At 44.9% G+C, this 23,278-nt stretch overlaps 1 protein-coding gene across 1 annotated transcript in view; it reads left to right on the forward strand.

The window, feature by feature from the left end:
* ALPK3 (alpha kinase 3) overlaps positions 1–23,278 on the forward strand; it is a 151,407-nt gene that overhangs the window by 116,661 nt on the left and 11,468 nt on the right. Inside the window, exons 10-11 of the mRNA XM_073652677.1 lie at positions 21,515–21,550; positions 22,069–22,343. Of these exons, the coding sequence (XP_073508778.1) occupies positions 21,515–21,550; positions 22,069–22,343 (311 nt within the window). The remainder of the gene's footprint in view (positions 1–21,514; positions 21,551–22,068; positions 22,344–23,278) is intronic.

A 23,278-nucleotide genomic window follows, 5' to 3' on the forward strand; every position in this document is an offset into this window, starting at 1 on the left:
TCTATTAGGCCATGGCCCCACTATCAGTATTTGGTCAGTATTCGGTCAGTATTTTTTCTGCCATAGGGTGACCATATAGTGGTAGATACCAGGGCTGCAGATAAGAGATTACAGTTATTGATGGTGACTTACAGCTGATGATCTTTCTGATGGAATGGTTCACTTTTCCATCTGGCTCCGACCAACATGACAACTTCTCCATCCAGGACTCGTCTGCAGAGATTACAACACAGACACATTTGACTTCTCACATATCCAGCACTGTCCCCATCTATTCGCAATCTGCACAAATTCCTCATGCTGCTGATACCCCAATACTGAGCCTCTGCTGCCTATGTGTCCCTATTACAGCTCCTGCTGTTTACTACAAAATCAATGCTCCTCTTACTGCTCCACATAATAATGCCACCACTGTGCCTCTTACATAGTAATAATGCCTCCTTTGTGCCCTCTAGATGGTAAAATTACCCCCTAGAATATATTAATGTCCTGTGCAAATGCCCTAGAAAACAGTGTCCACATTTTGCCCCTAGAAAGTGATAATGTCTCATGTACATCTTTGACAATCACAATACCGAGTGCCCCTTTAATAATAATACTTCTTAAGTGCTCACTTAACATTTAATAATGTCCCCTGAGTATCCCATGTACAGCTCCCCTAAACACAGAACGCGGGACCCACAGCTCCCCTATATACAGTATATTGCACCCACAGCTCCCCTATACAAAGTATGGGGTCCGTTCTGTAAACTGCAGGCTTAAAGTAACATGTAATATACAAAACAGAGCAGTAGTGCAGGAAGACCATGTCGTCCTGCATTACTGCAGGGCTTAACTATATCGGCCAGCTGCGTATGCCGATAGTTAGGAGTGGTGGTAGCTCTGGGTGGCCGCCTTTGAGCGAGTGGCCCAGGTGACCATACCCTTTGCCACCTGGTAGCTGCTCTACTGGTGCTCCTGTCAACAATAATGCTTCTTAAGGCTGTGTGCCCACGATGCGTTTTTTAAGCGTTTCCGTAGCGGCAAAAATGCTGCAGAAACGCTTAAAAAGCACATGGTAGAAGGCCTGCCATGACCCTCAATGATAATCCGCATGTGCTGTGCACATGCTGCGGAAATTTCCGCTGTAGGTTATCATTGCGGAAAAAAACGCAGCACTACCAATTATTTTGCGGAAGCGCTGCGTTTTCGCCGCCATTGACTTGTATTGGAAAGCATGGAATCTGCATCTCTGGATCTGTACATGCGGAATCCATGCGTTTCAATGTGCGGATGGTACCCGGGTCTGGAGGAGAGAAGACTCTCCTCCGGACCCAGGTACCATAGAACCTGTAAAAAAAAGAATAAAATAAAAAATAAATATTATACTTACCTTCTCATGGCCCCCGGTGCGCTTGTCTTCGCTTGCCGGCAGATCGCGGTGGACTGAAGGACCTGCGCTGACATCATTTAGTCATGTGACAGGTCACGCGACGCTGACGTCGGCAGGTCCTTCATTGTACCGCAAGCTGCCGGCAAGCCAGGACGGAGCGAATAAAGACTGCGGGGGCCATCAGAAGCTAAGTATAGATTTATTTATTTTTTTTTTACCATTCTTTAAAGTCACACTATATAAATCCATGCCGGTTGCATGGATTTATATAGTGTGACCAAGTTGTCAAGCACTTTCCAAGTGATGCTAAAATCACTTGGAAAGCGCTTGATAACCCGCATGCGGAAATGCATGTGAAGAACGCTTCACTTCCGCTTGTCCCTGGCAGGAAAACGCATGTACAATCCGCATGTACAATCCGCATGTACAATCCGCATGCGTTTTTTCTGCCAGGGAGATGCAGAAAAGCTCAGGAAAAAATCCGGAGCATTTCTGCATCGTGGTCACATAGCCTAAGTGTTCACTTACCATTTAATAATTAGTATACGACACTCCAGAGCAGGGTTCCAATCCATGACAGAAAATATAAGTAAAACCCAGCACTAAAGAGGTATGTAACAAGAATGACATTTTATTCACATTGGACTAATTTGATTGTGAATAAAATGTAATTCTTGTTGCATACCTCTCGAGTGCTGAGTACAGTACTAATGTCCCCTAAGTCCTTCCATGCACAGTATTAAAGTTCCCTAAGTCCTTCCATGCACAGTACTAATGTCCCCTAAGTCCTTCCATGTACAGTACTAATGTCCCCTAAGTCCTTCCATGTACAGTACTAATGTCCCCTAAGTCCTTCCATGCACAGTACTAATGTCCCCTAAGTCCTTCCATGTATAGTACTAATGTCCCCTAAGTCCTTCCATGCACAGTACTAATGTCCCCTAAGTCCTTCCATGCACAGTACTAATGTCCCCTAAGTCCTTCCATGCACAGTACTAATGTCCCCTAAGTCCTTCCATGTACAGTACTAATGTCCCCTAAGTCCTTCCATGTACAGTACTAATGTCCCCTAAGTCCTTCCATGCACAGTACTAATGTCCCCTAAGTCATTGCATGCACAGTACTAAAGTCCCCTAAATCCTTCCATGCACAGTACTAAAGTCCCCTAAGTCCTTCCATGCACAGTACTAAAGTCCCCTAAGTCCTTCCATGCACAGTACTAATGTCCCCTAAGTCCTTCCATGTACAGTACTAATGTCCCCTAAGTCCTTCCATGCACAGTACTAATGTCCCCTAAGTCGTTCCATGCACAGTACTAAAGTCCCCTAAGTCCTTCCATGCACAGTACTAATGTCCCCTAAGTCCTTCCATGCACAGTACTAATGTCCCCTAAGTCCTTCCATGCACAGTACTAATGTCCCCTAAGTCCTTCCATGCACAGTACTAATGTCCCCTAAGTCCTTCCATGCACAATACTAATGTCCCCTAAGTCCTTCCATGCACAGTACTAATGTCCCCTAAGTCCTTCCATGCACAGTACTAATGTCCCCTAAGTCCTTCCATGCACAGTACTAATGTCCCCTAAGTCCTTCCATGCACAGTAACAATGGTCCCAGTATCGCTGATGTGAGCAGGCGGCCATGTGACCGCAGATATGCAACTCGTAATCATGTGACAACTACACTCTTACAGCTTCTCTCAATTCCCTTCTATTGAAAGATGCCAAACTTATCTAGTTGGCATGTGCAAATAGCATGCATGCGCTTGCATGACGATGAAGTGACTGCGGGCAAGGCCGCGCGTTGGTATCTATGATCTGGCCCAGCAAGATCCCCACACACAGACTCTATCTTGATAACCGTATCTTTACTTGTATACATTTTTAACATAGCAGAACACAATAAATGACAACCGTAAATGTTCACAGCAATAACGTGTACTTATAAGCTGACCCTCACTGTCCCTACTCACACGTTACCAGTCCTTTACTCCAGAAGGATGTGTCCCCCGTCGCAGGCCTGTCTGTCTTTGCAGGAAGGCGTCCCAGCCGAAGAAAAAAAAACAGGAACAACAAATTTCGCTGAAAGGAAGGAATACTTCGGCCTCTCGCCAGGGGTCCCGCTTACAGTCTCTCTGATCCGGATAGCAGCTCTTGTGGATTCCCTTGTGTAGTCCACACTCCAGTAGCGGGGAGTGTAACAGCTGAATCCTTCAGCAGTGCGGATGCTGGGGAAAGCTCTGAGGAAAAGATGTCAGATAACAGCAGCCACATTGAGAGTATCCTCTAAGGCACACACGAGGACCTGCACACCGTCCTGGTTCTTTTCACAGACTCTCTCAAACTCTTCGCGCGCTTTTTCCTGCTTCTCACTCTGGTCACGTGACTGTCTAGGGTGGGCCACAGGAGACTCAGTCTTTTTCTCTGTCATCACACCCTGCGCAGGTGCAACCTCTGGCCACAAGGTGGCAACACCATCCTGCGTAATCATTTCTGTCACAGGCTCTATCTCAATTATCACAGAACAGCCAGAGCCTGCCAGCTCACTACAACTGCCTGATCGGACCCGTGACAGCAGGCGCACTGCACCCTGTCATGATTTGGCAGTCCGCAGTCACTTTTATTCCAAGCCTAGACAACCCCTTTAAAGAGAGTGTGACAGCCGATACATGTTGCCCAAGCTATGCGCAGCATGTATCAGGCCCCGGCTGTAGTATCTCAGCCAGGGATGTTTGACTCTGTAAAGCTGCAGCGTTTCAGAGAAACACATCCTTTAATAGCTGCTGGGGACCGAGCTGCACTGTGCACTAGGCCTACAGGCTCCTCCCCGGCGGCTTCTCCCTGCACGCTGACAGTGACTGACAAGCATCTTCCTACGTGTGTGTATAGGCAGAGGCCTGTCAGTCACTGTCAGGGTGCGGGGAGAAGCTGCCGGGGAGGAGCCTGCATGACTAATGCACAGTGCGGCTCGGTCCCAAGCAGCTATTAGGCTATGTGCCCATGATGCAGAAATGCTGCATATTTTTTACGCTTATCCCTGGCAGAAAAAACGCATGCGGATTGTACATGCAGATTGTACATGCGGATTTTCCTTGCGTTTTTCCTGCCAGGTAGAAGCGTTTGTCAAGCGTTTTTGCATGTGACGCGCCCCCTGGGCCATGTTGTTAGGGATACCCGGAGCCGGATCAGATGGGGGTTGTAGTCTCCGAGTGGCTGTGACCCGGTCCGTGCCCAGGGTGTCAAACTCAGTGTGCGGCAGTCCTTGCAGATGTTCTTAGTGTCGACTACGCCACCCGTTGATTTGCGGTCAAAAGGCCGCAGAATGGTCCGCTGAGGCTGGTGGTGTGTGTGCAGCTGTGGTAGTATAACCCCCAACGGGAGGGGTATAGCCTCAGGGGGTCAGACGTGGAGGATGGTGGTTGTGAAGGTGCAGCAAGGAGACTCAGAGGCATGAAATGCAGTTTCAGGGTTTTTACTCACTGGTGTTGCTCGGGTCACTCTGTACAGCAGTGACCACCCAAGCCGTGCTGCGTCCACCAGGTGCGGGACTCGGTCAACTCCCGGGCAATTCCTGAGTATGGTCCTGAGCTCCCTTCTTCTCTCTCTCTGGCCGTTCCCACCAGGGATCCACCTGTGTCCGGCTCCCTCGGGTCTCTTGGTGGTTGAACCTTCTCTGGCTTCCCTGACCCTATGCTCGGTGTGCCATTCTGGTGGATTTGGTGAGGGTCGTGGCAAATCTTGCCCACGACCTCCGGTTCCTGGCTAAGGTTTGCTTTGGCCTCCGCCAGCTTGGGATCCGGTACCCTTTTGCCGACCCTTCACCCTTATCAGTTCTCATACGGGCTCTTGGGGTCCCCTCTCGTCCTGCGCCTCTGGGTCCCTCTTCCTTCTCCTCTCCTGGAGTTACTGCTGACTCACTGACTGACTGACTGACTGACTCTGTCCTAAGATGGTGCCCACCTTATATACTCCCTCTATGTGTGAGCTCAGGTGACCAGCACCCAATGAGCTCCTACATTTACCCAGACTACTCCCCCTATCTGCCCCTACACTACTGGGATGTTCCACCCCCCTCCCACTCCAGCCAGGGACAGACGCTGTCGTACCTGCACATATACTGGTGGGAGTACCGTTGTTCTGTCCCCCGGAAATGGGATGTATGTAGTGCATGCAGCCTACTAAGCTCAGTTCCATACTCCATCCTTACCCGGGAGTGGAATACCACACCTCTGGGTTGAGGTGCAATACCCCTGTAGCAGCCGAATCCTCAGGGTGCTACATTCCCCCCTGGTAAATCACAGCACGTCCTCGGGCTGTAAAAGAATAAAAACATCCAAAAACATACAATTTTTTTTTTCATAACATAAACATATAGAACATTATATATATCATCAGCATAAAACTTTTCATAGTAAACATTCTTGTTCCTCCGGCCACGGTGCAACTTGTGACCGGGTAAAGTGCAACAGTCTCTTCTGGAAAAACACAGTTTCCTCTAAAACCAGTAGGGGGCGCCTTAGAAAGCTCAACTATATACAAAGGGAGGTGGCCGCTCTCAGTCCTCGGCCAGTGGGGATTAAGGAAAGAATGACCGCTCTCAGTCCTCGGTCAGTGGGAAGAAGGAACATACGGGTAACTATGCACAGTTCTTTTTTTTTTTACCGTACTCTAGTAACGGCGTCCTCCTGATGCCTCCGTGTACCCTTCAGATCCGTCCGGGTCCTCTTGAGTGAACCCGATGAGGTCTCCTCCAGTGGGGTCCCACGCAAACTGCGCTTCCTCCAACGAGAGTGGGGTGATCTTGGCGGGCGCCGGAGCCGGGATCAGGGGCTCATCCAGGGGTCTTTCTTTCCGGAGTCGAGGATGGTGGTACTCCGGTGGCCACACAGGGGGCTGCCCATCCGGGCAAGTGTGCTGGGCAAATAGGTCTTCACCCAGGTGTGGCGCTGTGGACGTTGAGGGCGCGGTGGTGGTAGCGGCGCCCGGGTTTACCAGGCCTTGCGACCAGGCCTGGGGCACCCTGAAGGTGAAGGGCACCGTGAAGACGGCGGCGCCCGGGGTTACTTGGCCCAGCGACCAGGCCGGTGGCTCGGCAGAGGTAGAGGGCGCTGTTGGTACTGCGGCGCCCGGGGGTACTCGGCCCTGCGACCAGGCCGGTGGCGCTTCCTGCTTGGCCGCGCTCAGGGTTGAGGCGCGTGACGTCACAGGGGGCGTGGCCGCGGCTCCGGCCGCTTGAGGCCTAGCTTGGCGCGATGACGCAGCGGCTACGGGAACGGTGAGTGGGGCTTCGGGCTCTGCGACGGGGAGCTGGGGCAGGTTTACGGCTTCTGGGCACGGGATGTTGTCGTCCCCATTACCTGCCTTCATCTCTTCGGCTCCCTCCGCGGCGTCGTCTCCGGCCGTCGTCCATCCTTCGCCGTCCTCAGAGGTGGACTTGCTCCTTGCTGCGGGTGGCATGCTTCGCTGGCGGGCTCCGGCCTGCCGGGCCATCTCTCGGGTCCACTCCGCCAGTGTTTCCTGCTGCACCCGGGCCATCCTTCGTGCTAGGCCCTCCAGCGCGGTCTGTGCACGCTCCCGATCTCCGGGGAGCTGCGCCAGGATCTCCAGCAGGCCTTCTGGAGTGGCGGCCTGCAACAGGCTCCTGACCACTGGGTCGGTGCTGCCTGACTCTCCCTCCATCTCCGGGTGTGTTCTCTCTAGACTCCTCCAGGCTGCTCCCATCTTCTTTCTTTTGTTCTGTATCCGCCCACATTGGGGGTCGTCCTGGGGCAACTTTGTGATTGCCAGTTCCAGGGGCAGTTCCCTCACGCTGATGGACATATCAATCATCACAGTCTCTGCTGGTGGGGGCGGTTTCCACTTTTGGCGCCATTTTCGGTCCTGGCCCACGATGGGAGGTGGCCTCTTGCCATCCTTTGGCACGCCCATAATGGCGTCCGCTCTGCCAAGGCGGGAAATCTTCTCTGATGGCGGGAATCGTCTCCCAGTGGCGGGAAACACTGCAGATGGCGGGAAAAGACTGCAGATGACGGGCAAATGGCGGGAACTGATCCGAGATGGCGTCCGATGGCGGGGACCCTCCGGAATTGGCGGGAGACTTCTTTTTACGGTAAATATGAACTTTTCTTCAGGCACGCAGTACCCGGTGGAGCTAGGCCTCAGGGCAGTGTATGATGGGGTATGCAGGACAGACGAGACCCAGCCGGGTCTGAGCAAGAACAGGGACAGACAGGATAATCACTTCAGTACCTTTTACTGCTGGAAATTCAGGCACATCCCGGAGCACTGTAGGGTGAAGGGTGCATGTCAGGATCCTCCCCAATGAGCGGGTTTTGGGCCTCCTGTCTCTTGCCTCTGCGTAGTAAGTTTCTGACCTGCCTGGAGCTAGGCCTAACTTTGTCTCTGTCCTGCGCTGGCTGACCTTGTGGTAGGGCCTTTTCTTGGAGTACACGCACCTTAGCTGCGGGCCTATGTGTCTCCTGGCTGTGTTACGTATCAGCACTTTAGCGATCCTGGGACTTGTAGTTCTCCAGGGATTCCGGTTATACCTTACTGGGTCATAGAGATCCCAGTAAACTTCGGACCCGGTGTCCGGTAACTGCTTCTGGGTGAGCTAGTTAAGCTCCTCTGCCCCCTATGTACTAACTCTCCACTCGCCTTCGGCCTATTCGGGCCCTCACTAGGCTATACACACTAACGGCAGCTAGCCGCGCTTCACCGATCTTATGGCGCCGGCACACCTAAAGCTCACCTCTCTGAGCTACAACTGAGTCTTGATCTGGATAAGCTCCACTGCTGGATAGCAATTGCAGGAGCTGGAACAGGCTTTTGTCCTCTGAGGTAACTCTTCTCAGACTGCACTGGACTCACTACTAAACCAGATTCTGACTAACTGCTGCCTGGCTCCACCTTCCCTATTTATCTATCCCTAACGGGCTCCCTCTGGTGGTCTCAGGTGGAAGGTGGAGATGTATGAATGGTTATGGGGGCCTCTTGTGGAGGAATCCATCAATACACCCTTCTAGGATCTGTGATACCAAGCGCAGCTGGTCGTCACATCTCCTCACACATTCACCCACCCCCATACTGTTGTCTATTCATACATTTACCCCCTCTCCTCCCCATACTGTTGTCTCCTCACACTTCTCCCAATAGAACTCCTGTGTCTTTAGCGCCATTTGAATGCTTACCTTGACGTCGTCTACCTGCTACGCGGTGGAGTTGTAACGTTAGCAGCTTGATCAGTTGGCATGATCAAGCTGCTGACGTCGCCCTGACCTAGAAGTGCTGGAAGTCTGGGGCTCGATTATACTCATGCTTTAATGAGCGAGTATAATTTAAAATTGGGAGCGGGTGTGTTACATGTTTTCTAAGCTGAGTGTCAGCTTAATAGCTGGCTCAGAAAATAGCTGACTCCCACTCAGGGTTGTGGCAAAATGCAGCCGCCTCGGAGTCACCTCAGGCAGCAAATGCCCCACACACCCCCACACACCCCAGATACGCCCCTGGTTCTAAGAAGGGTAATAAGGGCTTGAAACCCATTTGCCAGACAAGCTCACTGACAGATTCACTGTTAATTGGCCTCTGTCTTTTCAACATACTTTGCATAAATCAATAGTACAGGGGAATACATAATAGTACAGGGGAATATATAATAGTGCAGTGGAATATAAAATATAAAAGTACAGGGAAAGAAACATTATAATTTATCTTGTCAGGGAAACCTGCTTCTTTCTCCAGAGGCAGATTCTGGCTTAATAACACAGACAGTGTCCACTGGCAATGATGCAAACTCATCTCCTTAAATAAATGCCCCAATGGACTCCATATCCCTTAAACATTTTTTTATCATCAGATATATATATCCACACACTCGCGCTGTACTTGTATAAAATTGTATGCAGCTGCTAGTAGTAAAGCACACTCCGTGTGACCCCCCCTGCCTTAAAGTGATAACAATAGTAATAGAGTATACTACCGCGCTAACATACAAGGATATAATAGGATTCTATGGGAGGAAAAAAATGACACCTATAAGTATAACTGTGATCTGTAGAATAGGGAATTGCTGGTGCGTATCGCTGTGGAGACACTAAGGCTTCTACTAAAGGGACTCCTCCTGCAGCAATGTTGGTATGTCCAGGAAAAATGGATAGATTCAATAGGACTTGGTCCCTAAATAGCATCGGAGTACTGGTGAAGAGTCACAGGTACATATAGGTATAAACGGCAAATGTCAGAGTTGGAAAAGGGGCCAAAATGTTGAAATATCTGTGTAATTCAGTGCATCTTCCTGTGGTGTGCTTGAGTCCATGTGTTGATCCCGCATGCGCAGGGTTACGCACCAACAATTCCCTATTCTACAAATCACAGTTATAGGTGTCTATGGTTCCTCCCATAGAAGCCTATTATATCCTTTGTATGTTAGCACGGTAGTGTGCTCTATTACTATTTTTTTATCATCATTTTTCAAGAGACATAGAGCATCCAAGAACATTTGGCTACCACCTATAATAGGTCAGCAGGGTTGGCTGGTTTCGCACCCCCAGTGATCAGATTTTGATGACCTATGCTTAGATAGGCCATCAATAAAAAAAGTAGTGGCCTACCTCATTAACAAAACTGTCAGTAAAATTGTCATTGGTACCCATCAAAGCTCAGCCTTCATTTCTACCAGAGCTATTTAAGAAATGAATAATGCCTTCAAATTCTTTCCTGCATGTGAAGTTCATAGTCATAGTCATTGTTGTTGTAGGCATCCAGGAGAACATTTTGGCAAGCTTGAGGAAATTACTTTAAATTAACATCAATATTATCCCAGCAGGTACACGTCAACATAGCAACATACGTGCATTGAAATCTCGTCACTAGGGATGAGCGAATCTGAACTGCAAAGTTCAGGGTTCGAACCGGACCCAGAACATGGACTTCTTACCGTACGTCCGTGTTACAGTTCGCGTTTGGCAGACTAATAAAGCTTGTTGAAAGGCTGCAGTGCAGCCAATCAAGCTTTTCCAGTGTGGGCACTTCCGGCACCATCACAGCCATGCCAAGTATTGGCATGGTTGTGATTGTCCGACGCACCATGGGGTCCCCTTATTTTTGATAACAAGCACAGGTAAAGCAGACAGCTGTGGGTTTATCTTGGCTGGTTATCAAAAATAGAGAACCACCAACGCTGTTTTTATTTAATTATTTAAATAAATCATTTAAAAAACGCCTTGGGGTCACCCCCCATTTTTGCTAACCAGCCAAGTTAAAGCAGACAACTGGGGGCTGGTATTCTCAGGCTGGGAATGTCCATGGATATTTGGCCCTCCCCGGCCTAAAATAGCAGCCCGCAGCTGCACCAGAAAAGGCGTACCAATAAGATGCGCCAATTCTGGCACTTTGCCCGGCTCTTCCCACTTGCCCTGGTGCGTTGGCAAGCGGGGTAATATTTGGGGCTAATGACAGCTGTTTAATGTCCGCTGACATCAAGCTCAGAGGTTAGTAATGGGACGGCATCTATCTGAAACCCCCCTTACTAACCTGGTAAGTGAATAGTTAAAAAAACACCGACACATAGGAAAAAATACTTTATTTGAATAAAGACTCCCCTACACTCCTTTGTTTACCCATTTATTAATTAAAAATAAATTCACAAAGTTCCGACGGTAATCTAATAGTGAAATGTCTCACACCCTCATTGAATCCTATGGAGTTTCATTGTGAGAAAGTTCTCAAAAAAAGATTTCATAGTTTATTTATTTAACTCACTTACAATGACTCACTTACATGACGCCATTAATTCCACAGCGCTTTACAGACATTATCGTTCACTCCCGTTCAGCGGCAGGCACGGAAATTCTCACGCCCCTGCCTGCCGTTGACTGCGAGTAACCCAATTGAGCCTCGCTTCTGAGGACCACAGCTTAGTAATGGACAGGTGTCTATCAAACACCTGCATTACTAACTCAGGAAGTAAAAAAAGAAGAAAACACATTGAAAAAAAATCTTTATTTGAAAAAAAAACTCCCCAACAATTTCCCTCTTTCCCCCATTTATTAAAAAAATAATAATAAAAAAAAATCAGCTGTGAGGCCTGGAAACCTTAAGGTAGCCTTTAAGGGAGACTTTAACCCCTTAACAACATTTGACGTACTAATACGCATCTGTGCCCTGGGACTTAAGAGCCAGACCCGTATTAGTACGTCATGGCGATTGCGCGCGCACACAGGCTGTGCGGGCGCGATCGCCGCCGGGTGTCAGCTGATTGTCACAGCTGACACCCGGTACTATGTGCAGGGAGCGGTCACGCACCGCTCCCAGCACATTAACCCCCGCGATGCTGCTATCGAAGTCGATCGCAGTCAATTGCAGCATTGCGGTGGCAAGGGGAGGTGATCGCAGATACTCACCTCCTCTTCCAGCTTCCAGCGCTGTCTGCCGTGGCTTCCAGGATGTTGCCATGATGACCCGATGTCGTCATGACAACATCCGGGTCACCAGACAGCAGGAAGATTTTTTGGACATGCGCAGTGCATCTCCAAACAATCTTCTCCCTGTCTAGCGCTGACAGCCTGCATGGCACAGGGATGGTGCTGCATACCTGTGCTATGCAGGCGATCAGAGAAAAAAAAGTGAAAGTCCCATAGTGGGACAAAGTAATAAAGTGTAAAAGTGTCAGAAAGTGAAAAAAAATAAAAAATAAAAATTGTAAAAATAGAAAAAAATAAATAAAAAAAATAATCCACCAAAAATAAAAATATAATGTACCCATCAATAAATATTAATATAAAAAAAAAACAAAAAAACCAATAAAAGTACACATATTTGGTATCGCCGCGTCCGGAACGACCTGATCTATAAAACTGTCCCACTAGTTAACCCCTTCAGTGAACACGGTAAAAAAAAAAAAAAACGAAGCAAAAAACTATGCTTTATCACAATACAGCCAAACAAAAAATGGAATAACACGCGATCAAAAAGACAAATATAAATAAAAATGGTATCGCTGAAAACGTCATCTCGTCCCGCAAAAAACAAGCCGCCATATAGCTCCATCAGCCAAAAAATAAAAAAGTTATAGCTCTCAGAATAAAGCTATGCTAAAAAATATTTTTTTCTATAAAATTGCTTTTATTATGTAAAAGTGCAAAACATAGAAATACGATATAAATGTGGTACTGCTGTAAACGTACTGACCCGAAGAATAAAGACGCCTTATCAATTTTACCACACGCGGAGCAGAATAAAAAAAAACAAAAAAACAATTCCTGAATTGTTGTTTTTTGTTTATTCTGCCTCCCAAAAATCGGAATAGAAAGCGATCAAAAAATGTCACGTGCCTGAAAATGGCACCAATAACAACGTCAACTCATCCCGCAAAAAACAAGCCGTCAAATGACTGTCTGCCAAAATCTGGAAAAATTATAGCTCTCAAAATATGGCGATGCAAAAACTAGATTTTACAAAAAATGCGTCTTTTAGTGTGTGACAGCTGTCAGTCATAAAAACCCGATATGATTCTGGTATCTCTGTAGTCGCACCGACCCGAAGAATAAGGTTGTCTAATCACTTATACCGCATGAGGAACGGCGTAAAAAGTAAACTCTCAGGTTAGGGTTGTGCTAGGGTTAGGGTTGTGCTACGGTTAGGGTTGTGCTACGGTTAGGGTTGTGCTACGGTTAGGGTTGTGTTAGGGTTAGGGCTGGGGTTGGGGTTAGGGTTGGGGTTGGGATTTTTTTCAAAAGTAAGAAAAAAAGATGACGATATGGCGACTAGTGTTGAGCGCAAGTGCTCGCTACTTGAGTTTGCATCGGGTGTTCTGGTATGCATTGAGTATCTTGGGTATTTGAGTGGCATGCTCGAGTCTCCGCCCCATATGCTTCACGGCCCAAAAAACTTTGCGGGGATTGCCTGCCATGCACGAGCGATCCCCGCATGTTTTTTTTTGGGTGTCTAATAACCGTGAAACATCCGGGCGGGGACTCGAGCATGTCACTCGAGCACATGCAGTACATGGTGCATACCTGAGTACCCGATGCAAACTCAAGTAGCGAGCACTTGCTCTCAAGACTAATGACAACTTATTCAATATGATGACCTAATGTTATCAAATTCTGTGTCGTACCTCTGCGTTCAAAATGTTCACTATACACCTTAATAAAATCCTTGAGGGGTATAGTTTCCAAAATGGGGTCACTTGTGGGGGAGCTCCACTGTTTAGGCACATCAGGGGCTCTCCAAACGCGACATGGTGTCCGCTAACAAATTGAATGGAAAATCGTCTCAAATTGTTAGCGGACGCCATGTTGCGTTTGGAGAGCCCCTGTGTGCCCAAACATTGGAGCTCCCCCACAAGTGACCACATTTTGGAAACTAGATCCCCCAAGGCACCTATCTAGATGCATAGTGAGCACTTGGAACCCTTAGGTGCTTCACAAATTGATTCGTAAAAATGGAAAAGTATTTTTTTTCCACTTTTTCATTTTTACAAATCAATTTGTGAAGCACCTGGGGGTTCCAACTGCTCACTATGCATCTAGATAGGTGCCTTGGGGGGTCTAGTTTCCAAAATGGGGTCACTTGTGGGGGAGCTCCAATGTTTGGGCACACAGGGACTGTCCAAATGCAACATGGTGTCCGCTAACAAATTGTCGGCTCAAATTGTTAGCGGACACCATGTTGAGTTTGGAGAGCCCCTGTGTGCCCAAACATTGGAGCTCCCCCACAAGTGACCCCATTTTGGAAAGTAGACCCCCCAAGGCACCTATCTAGATGCATAGTGAGTACTTGGAACCCCCAGGTGCTTCACAAATTGATTCATAAAAATGAAAAAGTAGTTTTTTTTCACTTTTTCATTTTTACGAATCAATTTGTGAAGCACCTGGGGGTTCCAAGTGCTCACTATGCATCTAGATAGGTGCCTTGGGGGGTCTAGTTTCCAAAATGGGGTCACTTGTGGGGGAGCTCCAATGTTTGGGCACACAGGGGCTCTCCAAACGCAACATGGTGTCCGCTAACAATTTGAGCCGATTTTCCATTCAATTTGTTAGCGGTCACCATGTTGCATTTGGAGAGTCCCTGTGTGCCCAAACATTGGAGCTCCCCCACAAGTGACCCCATTTTGGAAACTAGACCCCCCAAGGCACCTATCTAGATGCATAGTGAGCACTTGGAACCCCTAGGTGCTTCACAAATTGATTCGTAAAAATGAAAAAGTGAAAAAAAAAACACTTTTTCATTTTTACGAATCAATTTGTGAAGCACCTGGGGGTTCCAAGTGCTCACTATGCATCTAGATAGGTGCCTTGGGAGGTCTAGTTTCCAAAATGGGGTCACTTGTGGGGGAGCTCCAATGTTTGGGCACACAGGGACTCTCCAAATGCAACATGGTGTCCACTAACAAATTGAATGGAAAATCAGCTCAAATTGTTAGCGGACACCATGTTGCGTTTGGAGAGCCCCTGTGTGCCCAAACATTGGAGCTACCCCACAAGTGACCCCATTTTGGAAACTAGACCCCCAAGGCACCTATCTAGATGCATATTGAGCACTTGGAACCCCTAGGTGCTTCACAAATTGATTCGTAAAAATGAAAAAGTGAAAAAAAAAACACTTTTTCATTTTTACGAATCAATTTGTGAAGCACCTGGGGGTTCCAAGTGCTCACTATGCATCTAGATAGGTGCCTTGGGGGGTCTAGTTTCCAAAATGGGGTCACTTGTGGGGGAGCTCCAATGTTTGGGCACACAGGGGCTCTCCAAACGCAACATGGTGTCCGCTAACAATTTGAGCCGATTTTCCATTCAATTTGTTAGTGGACACCATGTTGCATTTGGAGAGTCCCTGTGTGCCCAAACATTGGAGCTCCCCCACAAGTGACCCCATTTTGGAAACTAGACCCCCCCAAGGCACCTATCTAGATGCATAGTGAGCACTTGGAACCCCTAGGTGCTTCACAAATTGATTCGTAAAAATGAAAAAGTGAAAAAAAAAACACTTTTTCATTTTTACGAATCAATTTGTGAAGCACCTGGGGGTTCCAAGTGCTCACTATGCATCTAGATAGGTGCCTTGGGGGGTCTAGTTTCCAAAATGGGGTCACTTGTGGGGGAGCTCCAATGTTTGGGCACACAGGGGCTCTCCAAACGCAACATGGTGTCCGCTAACAATTTGAGCCGATTTTCCATTCAATTTGTTAGTGGACACCATGTTGCATTTGGAGAGTCCCTGTGTGCCCAAACATTGGAGCTCCCCCACAAGTGACCCCATTTTGGAAACTAGACCCCCCCAAGGCACCTATCTAGATGCATAGTGAGCACTTGGAACCCCTAGGTGCTTCACAAATTGATTCATAAAAATGAAAAAATGAAAAAAAAAACACTTTTTCATTTTTACGAATCAATTTGTGAAGCACCTTGGGGTTCCAAGTGCTCACTATGCATCTAGATAGGTGCCTTGGGGGGTCTAGTTTCCAAAATGGGGTCACTTGTGGGGGAGCTCCAATGTTTAGGCACATCAGGGGCTCTCCAAACGCAACATGGCGTCCGCTAGTTATTCAAGCAAATTTTACAATCAAAAAGTCAAATGGCGCTCCTTCCCTTCCGAGCCCTGCCGTGCGCCCAAACAGTGTTTTTTTCCCCACATATGGGGTATCTGCGTGCCCAGGGGAAATTGCACAACAAATTTTGGGGTCCATTTTTTCTTGTTACCCCTATGAAAATAAAAAAAAATTGGGTCTAAAGTAACATTTTTGTGAAAAAAGTTAAATGTTCATTTTTTTCTTCCACATTCCAAAAATTCCTGTGAAGCACCTGAAGGGTTAATAAACTTATTGAATGTGGTTTTGAGCACCTTGAGGGGTGCAGTTTTTAGAATGGTGTCACTTTTGGGTATTTTCTGTCATAAAGACCCCTCAAAGTGACTTCAAATGTGATGTGGTCCCTAAAAAAATGGTTTTGTAAATTTTGTTGGAAAAATGAGAAATCGCTGGTCAACTTTTAACCCTTATAGCTCCCTAACAAAAAAAATGTTGGTTCCAAAATTGTGCTGATGTAAAGTAGACATGTGGGAAATGTTATTTATTAACTCTTTTGTGTGACATATCTCTCTGATTTAAGGGCATAAAAATTCAAATTTTGAAAATTGCAAAATTTTCAAAATTTTCGCCAAATTTCCATTTTTTTCACAAATAAACGCAAGTGATATCGAAGAAATTTTACCACAATCATGAAGTACAATATGTCACAAAAAAACAGTCTCAGAATCAGGGGGATCCGTTGAAGCGTTCCAGAGTAATTACCTCATAAAGTGACAGTGGTCAAAATTGTAAAAACTGGCCTGGTCATTAACGTGCAAACCACCCTCGGGGGTTAAGGGGTTAAAGAAGTTGTCCACTACTTTTTAAGATTGCCCCAATGTATTAACCCTGTGATTATAAGACTTTTTGTAATTACCTTGCTGTGTCTTTATTGCCTGTGAGCGGCGCTATCCTTGGCCTTAATCACATGACCCCCCACTGATGTCACGTCAAGTGAGGCGTGACATCAGTGACGCGGTCCTCGTGGTGGATGCTGGGTTGTGGGTGGGGTTACCCTGCACATCACACCCAGCATCCATTGTGCGCTTTCCCAATGAATGAGGAGAGGGAAAGCGCACGGTGGATGCTGGGTGTGACGCGCGGGGTAACCCCGCCCACAGCCCATCATTCACCGTGGAGCGCAGTACTAAGTCACGCTCGGCTGCAGCCGGGACTTGACATGACATCAGTGAATATCAGAGCTGGCTGCAGCCGGGGGTCACGTGGTGCCTGTGGGTGGCCAAGGATAGCACTGCTCACAGGCAATAAAGACTACCCAAGGTAATTACAAAAAGTCTTATAATCACAGGGTTAGTACATTGGGGGAATCGTAAAAAGTAGTGGACAACTCCTTTAAGGTTATTGTTATTTTACGTAATTTCCCTATCCACATTTGTTTGCAGGGCAATTGTTCTGCACTTATCCCCATTTTGCTTACTTTTGCAGCCATCTAGACTTTACTACGACCATGTTACAGCACCACAGTTCAGGTTCCAAATTGACTTATATGTGGTTCGGGTTCAGGGTCAAATTCGGGTCAAGCTCTGGTACCCGAACCGAACTTTGGACTCAAGTTCCACCAAACTTGCCGAACACAAACTTCCACGGGTTTGCTCATCCCTACTGGTCACCTAAAGTTATAATAAAGAAATTTAAAAAAGTTGAGTGTCAGCTATTCAAGAGTTATAGCAGGGGGATATACAGCAGTGGGTGGCAGATTGCAATTGTCTTGTGAATATGTTCATAGATGGCCATTTGGACCAGTTTCAATACATCATGTTAGAAGAAGAGTGGTTCCATTTCATTTATAGAACATTACACACTGGCAAACAGAAAATTCACACAAAGTGCACCATAGCCACTTCATCATCCAAAATTACAGAAAGGCGTCCCTATGCACAATATGATGGTCACAATTTTAGGTAGACACTGGTGAAAAATATGTCTAGCATCTCCTATAAACGTTAAGTACATTAACCAGTATAACCCACCTGTTTCAGGTATTAGAGCGACTTGCTTTACTAAAAAAATATACGGTATATGAGTCATCCATATAGTTACCAATGTGTGTCATGTAGATAAATTATCATATTGAAAATAAATGTGAAGCAGAAGTGACATCTACTGGGCACAAAACATTTTCACAGATTTCCAAAATGTGTTTTAGTGAGCAGACTTGAAATAGTCATTACTCCGTCAAACTCATCAAATTGTATTTTATTGCTATTCTGATCCAGAAAGAAACACAACCAATCAATGTCTCTATTGGATTCTAGAAAGCACATGCAGTATACTGTATGTAAAACAGAAAACAACTCATTACTAATTAGGGAGTATTTCTATTATGTACAGAAAATATACAATTGATTATACTCACAAAGTATCTTTCAAATGTACAAATCACATAAAAAAAAACAGATTTCTCTTTTACGCAGAACTCCAGTTTCACCAACCTACTGGCTATCTTTTCGATGTACATATGACAGTTGCCATTATATATACAGTGACGACCAAAAGTTTTGCATTTTTTTTAGTGTGATTACTTCTGTCTGGTTGTTGTGATGCCATTTTCCTGGTGACGAATTGAAAGTGCATGAAGTTGTCATCATACAAGACCTTAATTTTAACCACAATGCTTTTGAATATGGGTATGGTCATTTAATTAAACAAAACTGACTGCCAAAAGTTTTGCATATACTATTTATTGATCACAACATAGAGAGTAATTAATTGTTTACAATGCCATAACTTAGTATTTTGTAGCATCACCTCTTGCTTTAATTACTGTACTACACCGACGGGACATTGAAGCCACTAGGGTATTCAAGACATCTTGAGGGATCTTGCTCCATTCCATTTGCAAATCTGCAAACAATTGACCTTTATTGCTCTGGGTACGGGCCCCAACTCGTCGCCCTAACTCATCCCAAAGGTGCTCTATAGAGTTTAAATCAGGTGATTGGCTTGGTCATTGCAATAGGCAAACATTTTTCTTTGCTAACCAATTTTTGACTAAATTGGATGTCTACTTAGAATCATTGTCTTGCTGGAATTTCCATTCCCTGCCTACTTTGGTTTTACTACGTGGCAGCTTTACATTCTCCAGTATATCCTTGTACATGGTAGCATTCATATTTCCATCAATTCTATGCAGTGGGCCAATGGCAGATGCAGAAAAGCCGCCCCCAAACCATGACATTGCTGCCACCATGTTTCACTGTAGATGTTTGGTACCTTACATCATTACATTTTCCAAATGGGCGGTATATATAGTGCTTGCCATCACTACCAAACAGATTGATAAGCAACTAAACAAAGGGAAATCTAAAGGCACTCCACAATAATATACAGTATTAATCCTACAAGAAATACTGGAGCAATATGCCATAATATAGAAAGAATTTTTATTTCAACAAATGGACATACACATACATATATTAAACACTGAATAAAAGGTGAATATACAAGCAACAGTCGTGCACTAATAGATCAGTTGGGGGAGGTAAGTGATATATCAGCTGAGTAGCTACCTTGTCTATTCCATAGGAGTATATAGAAATCACTCAAAAAATATTTACAAAGTCTTCCCCCTGCAAATCAAAGTCTAACATTATGTGGATGACAGCCTGTTCCCGCAGTGGATATAATCAATCAGAATAAAGCATGCAATAAGGGTTCAAACTGTGTAACATGGATCATAGATCAAAAAATACATCAGATGATTAGGGTATTTGACTAATTCCACTAAAGAGAGGTATCAGGTATTCAGCAAAGTATTTAATGTCCCAGTAATATATATATCTCATATATGACATATAGGGAAAAGTGGACTACACAGGCACGGTATTAGATTGATTCCTCTAGAGAGAGGTGCATCAAGTATTCAACAAAATGTTTCATGTCCCAGTAACATATATATCATATTTGACATATAGGGGAAAGTGGAACACACAGGCAGTGTCAGCATAACAAATAGATGAAGAGTGACAGGGAGAGCATACAGATTCGGAGGTGCACCTAGGACCGCCCCTGATGCGCGTTTCGCATCAGCTTCCTCCAGATTGAAATTGGATTAATCTGACCACAACACCTTAGACCAATCTGTCTCTTTCGATTGGCTGTGTACTTTGGCAAACTCAAGCTGGACATTCTGGTTCTTTGCAGAGATGACGGGCTTCTTGACTGGAACTTGTGTGTTCAACCCTACTGCTCTTAGCCATCGCACCACTTTGACCCCATATTCTTCATTCATTTTGTGTGAAATCTGTACAGCACTTTTTCTTAATAATGTGATCAACTCTGGAGGAAATTTTCCGTAGCCATCGTCCACTTCTAGGTTTCTCAGCTGTTGCATAACCTTCTTTTTCTTTCTTTAATATAAGTGACACTTGACTCTGAGAACAGTTGAACAGTTGAATTCCATAGCTACCTCTTTTTGGCTTTTGCTTGACTTCACTCTCAGAATAAGAAGCTTCCTGACATCTGGTGATAAATTTAGCTTTGTCTTTGCCATATTTTAAAGTAAAAACACGCACACAAAAAATATGTACTCAAAATTCAGCTACCCATGACAAAATATGCAAAACATTTGGCCCAGCAAATGTTGAAAACTAACACATAAAGGGATAAAACAATGTGAAAACAATTTTCGGCCTTATAGCTGACAACCATTGGCTTCCAGTTTACTAAAATCACCAGGGAAATAGCATCACAACAACCAGACAGAAGGAATCACACTTTTAAAAAGTAATGCAAAAATTTTGGTTGCCACTGTACATTGATTCTAGAATGAAAGGTGACTCCTTTAGAACTTTTCTATGCACAGCACTCCTCCTGTCCAGGTGCTATATTCAGGATCCTTGTAGTTGGACTCCACCTGGTAAACAAGTGACACTAGAGGAATATGCCAAATTTGACAGAATTGTGGCTTACAAACCTTGTGGCGCATTTATCATGTGCTTTAGACACTTTCAGCACATTGCTCAACAGGGAGTGGGGCATGACTTTGTGGAAAAAAGGGCAAGACTTTAAGCGAGGTTGTGTGCAAAAGAAGCACAAAATTTTATCACAAATTTTTGGCACAAATATTAGGACTTGTAAACTTAAACTAGACTAGACACTTTAAAGATGCACAAAATGTATCAAATAGTATGAGCCACTGTGATAAATTTGGGGCATTTAAGGATTGTCAAGTCTACGTTTACAGTGTCTAAATATAGGACCATTTTAGTAAATCTGCCATATTATGTCCTAGGAAACTAGTGTTGCATGCTCTGATTAACACACACTTATAGGGATATTTTTTTGCTTTCCAGTTCAATGGTGTAGCTTTATGGGGGGAGGGGACTCACTAGGGATGGCCATGTACCCTAAATGCTGGGTGCCAGGGTAATAATCAACAAGCCATTGTGTCTCAGGACTCATTCCAATGGCAGTGATTTTCTTGTATGAATTTAGCCGGGCAGCATAATAAAGCTGTTAACCTGCAGATTAATGGTTTATTTGCAATAGTAACTTTGATTCAAAGCCTTTAATACATGTATTAATATGTTAGTTTGTGTTTTTGTTTATATTACAGTTTTGGCTGGATTCATTTCTAAAGAGGAAGTTGAAGGTAATGTATGAGAGCTGCAACGTTTAACCAAAGGAAGCAAAACTGTATGTCTGGAGAAAAGAAGTAAATATGAGGATTTTCATTTTTTATTTATGTTGGATACAGTAGACTGTCACCATTTGATGTTATTTGCCGGACGTCACACATATTTGTTTGCGTGCTTCCAGTATTATTTCAGTTGACGTTGAGATATACCCTTTTTCACACTGTTATACAAATATTTTGGGCTTTGTTCACTGCTATGTGAAAAATTTGTCGCACAATGGATACCAGCAGAATATGACGGACCCTACTGACTCGCAATGGAGGTCATGTGGTTTTCATCTTGTGTTAATTCTTTTGACTATAAAAAAAGATGGAATATGCAACATAGGCTCCTGTTAGTGATCCTGACCCAATTGTGAACAAAGCCCTAACAGTGTATTTTCTGTAGTTACAGTAGGACAAGCGATATAGTTATATACGGTACTTACATTCTTCACTGCTTCAATGTATTTCACTTTCATTTATTTTCTCAGTTGGAGAAGAAATTGAGATGACACCAATGGTTTTTGCAAAAGGGTTAGCTGACTCAGGCTACTGGGGAGACAAGTTTTTTGGAAGGATAGTTATGGAAGATCCGCATGCTGGAAAGGGATTTCTGAGGAAGTCCTGCAGAGTGAAGGTGATTTATGGGTTGGAACCAATCTTTGAGTCAGGAAAAACCTGCATTATCAAAATCCAGAACCTTATCACTTTTGGGACCAAAAATGAAAGCACCTTAGTGGAGAAGAATTATGACATCACTATTCAGGTAAGTGCCAGTAAACCGAGAGAAAAACTGTAGAAAGACTGAAACATTAAACCAAACTTTCTTAAATATAAACATGAAAAGAAGACTTTTTATAAAACTACATGAAAAGAGTTTGTATTTAAAATGGTCATCAATTGTTTGTTTTAGTAATGTTTTGCAAACATGTTTTCCATTTCCACTGTGCACTTGAGGTCCTAAAGCCAGGAAATGATTTTAAGCATCCACTTTTACCTTTTAGGGCTCGTTCAGACAAGTGTATAATATGGACGTGTGCTATCTGAGTAAAAATCAGACCGCACACTTACCAGGGTAAATCAATAGGGCTGTTCGGGAGACTTTTTTCACCCAGACCATGTGAAAAAATCGCAGCGTGCACTTTTCTCATCCAAGCCTTGGACTAGACTCGCCCATTCAAGTCTATGGGTGCGCAAATAAAACCAAAACAGACCCTCAGTGGAACATCAGTATTCCATTCGATTTTTATGGATATATTGCCATTATTATACTAGGCAACTGTATTTGATCATTTACATTTTAAAATGTTGATTTCTAAATATGGATGTCACATGGACACAAATTACAGACAAATGCATGGCACATGAATGAATGACAAAATGAGTGAAAATCGTCCTAGATTTCTGGGTGAATATCATTTTATTTTTTCATGCACTCGTCTAAGCTAAGCCTAAATTGTATAGTAAACTTTCTTGTTAGTTTTTGCAGGACATATCGTCAATAAGAACTGAAGGGAATCTGTCACCAGGTTTTTGCTACCTCATCTGAGAAAAGCATAATGTAGGAAAAGATACAAAGAGACTCTGATTCCAACAATGTATCACTTAAATTACTGGGTGCAGCAGCTGTGATACAATCAGAGTTCTTAGATGTAGAATGCAGCAGAGCTGAGAAAGCTAACTGCCCCCACCAGGCTCTCT

This window comes from Phyllobates terribilis, unplaced genomic scaffold, assembly GCF_046119375.1.
Source record: "Phyllobates terribilis strain yellow unplaced genomic scaffold, ASM4611937v1 Scaffold_11__3_contigs__length_659146591, whole genome shotgun sequence".
In the NCBI taxonomy this organism is placed as follows: Eukaryota; Metazoa; Chordata; class Amphibia; order Anura; family Dendrobatidae; genus Phyllobates; species Phyllobates terribilis.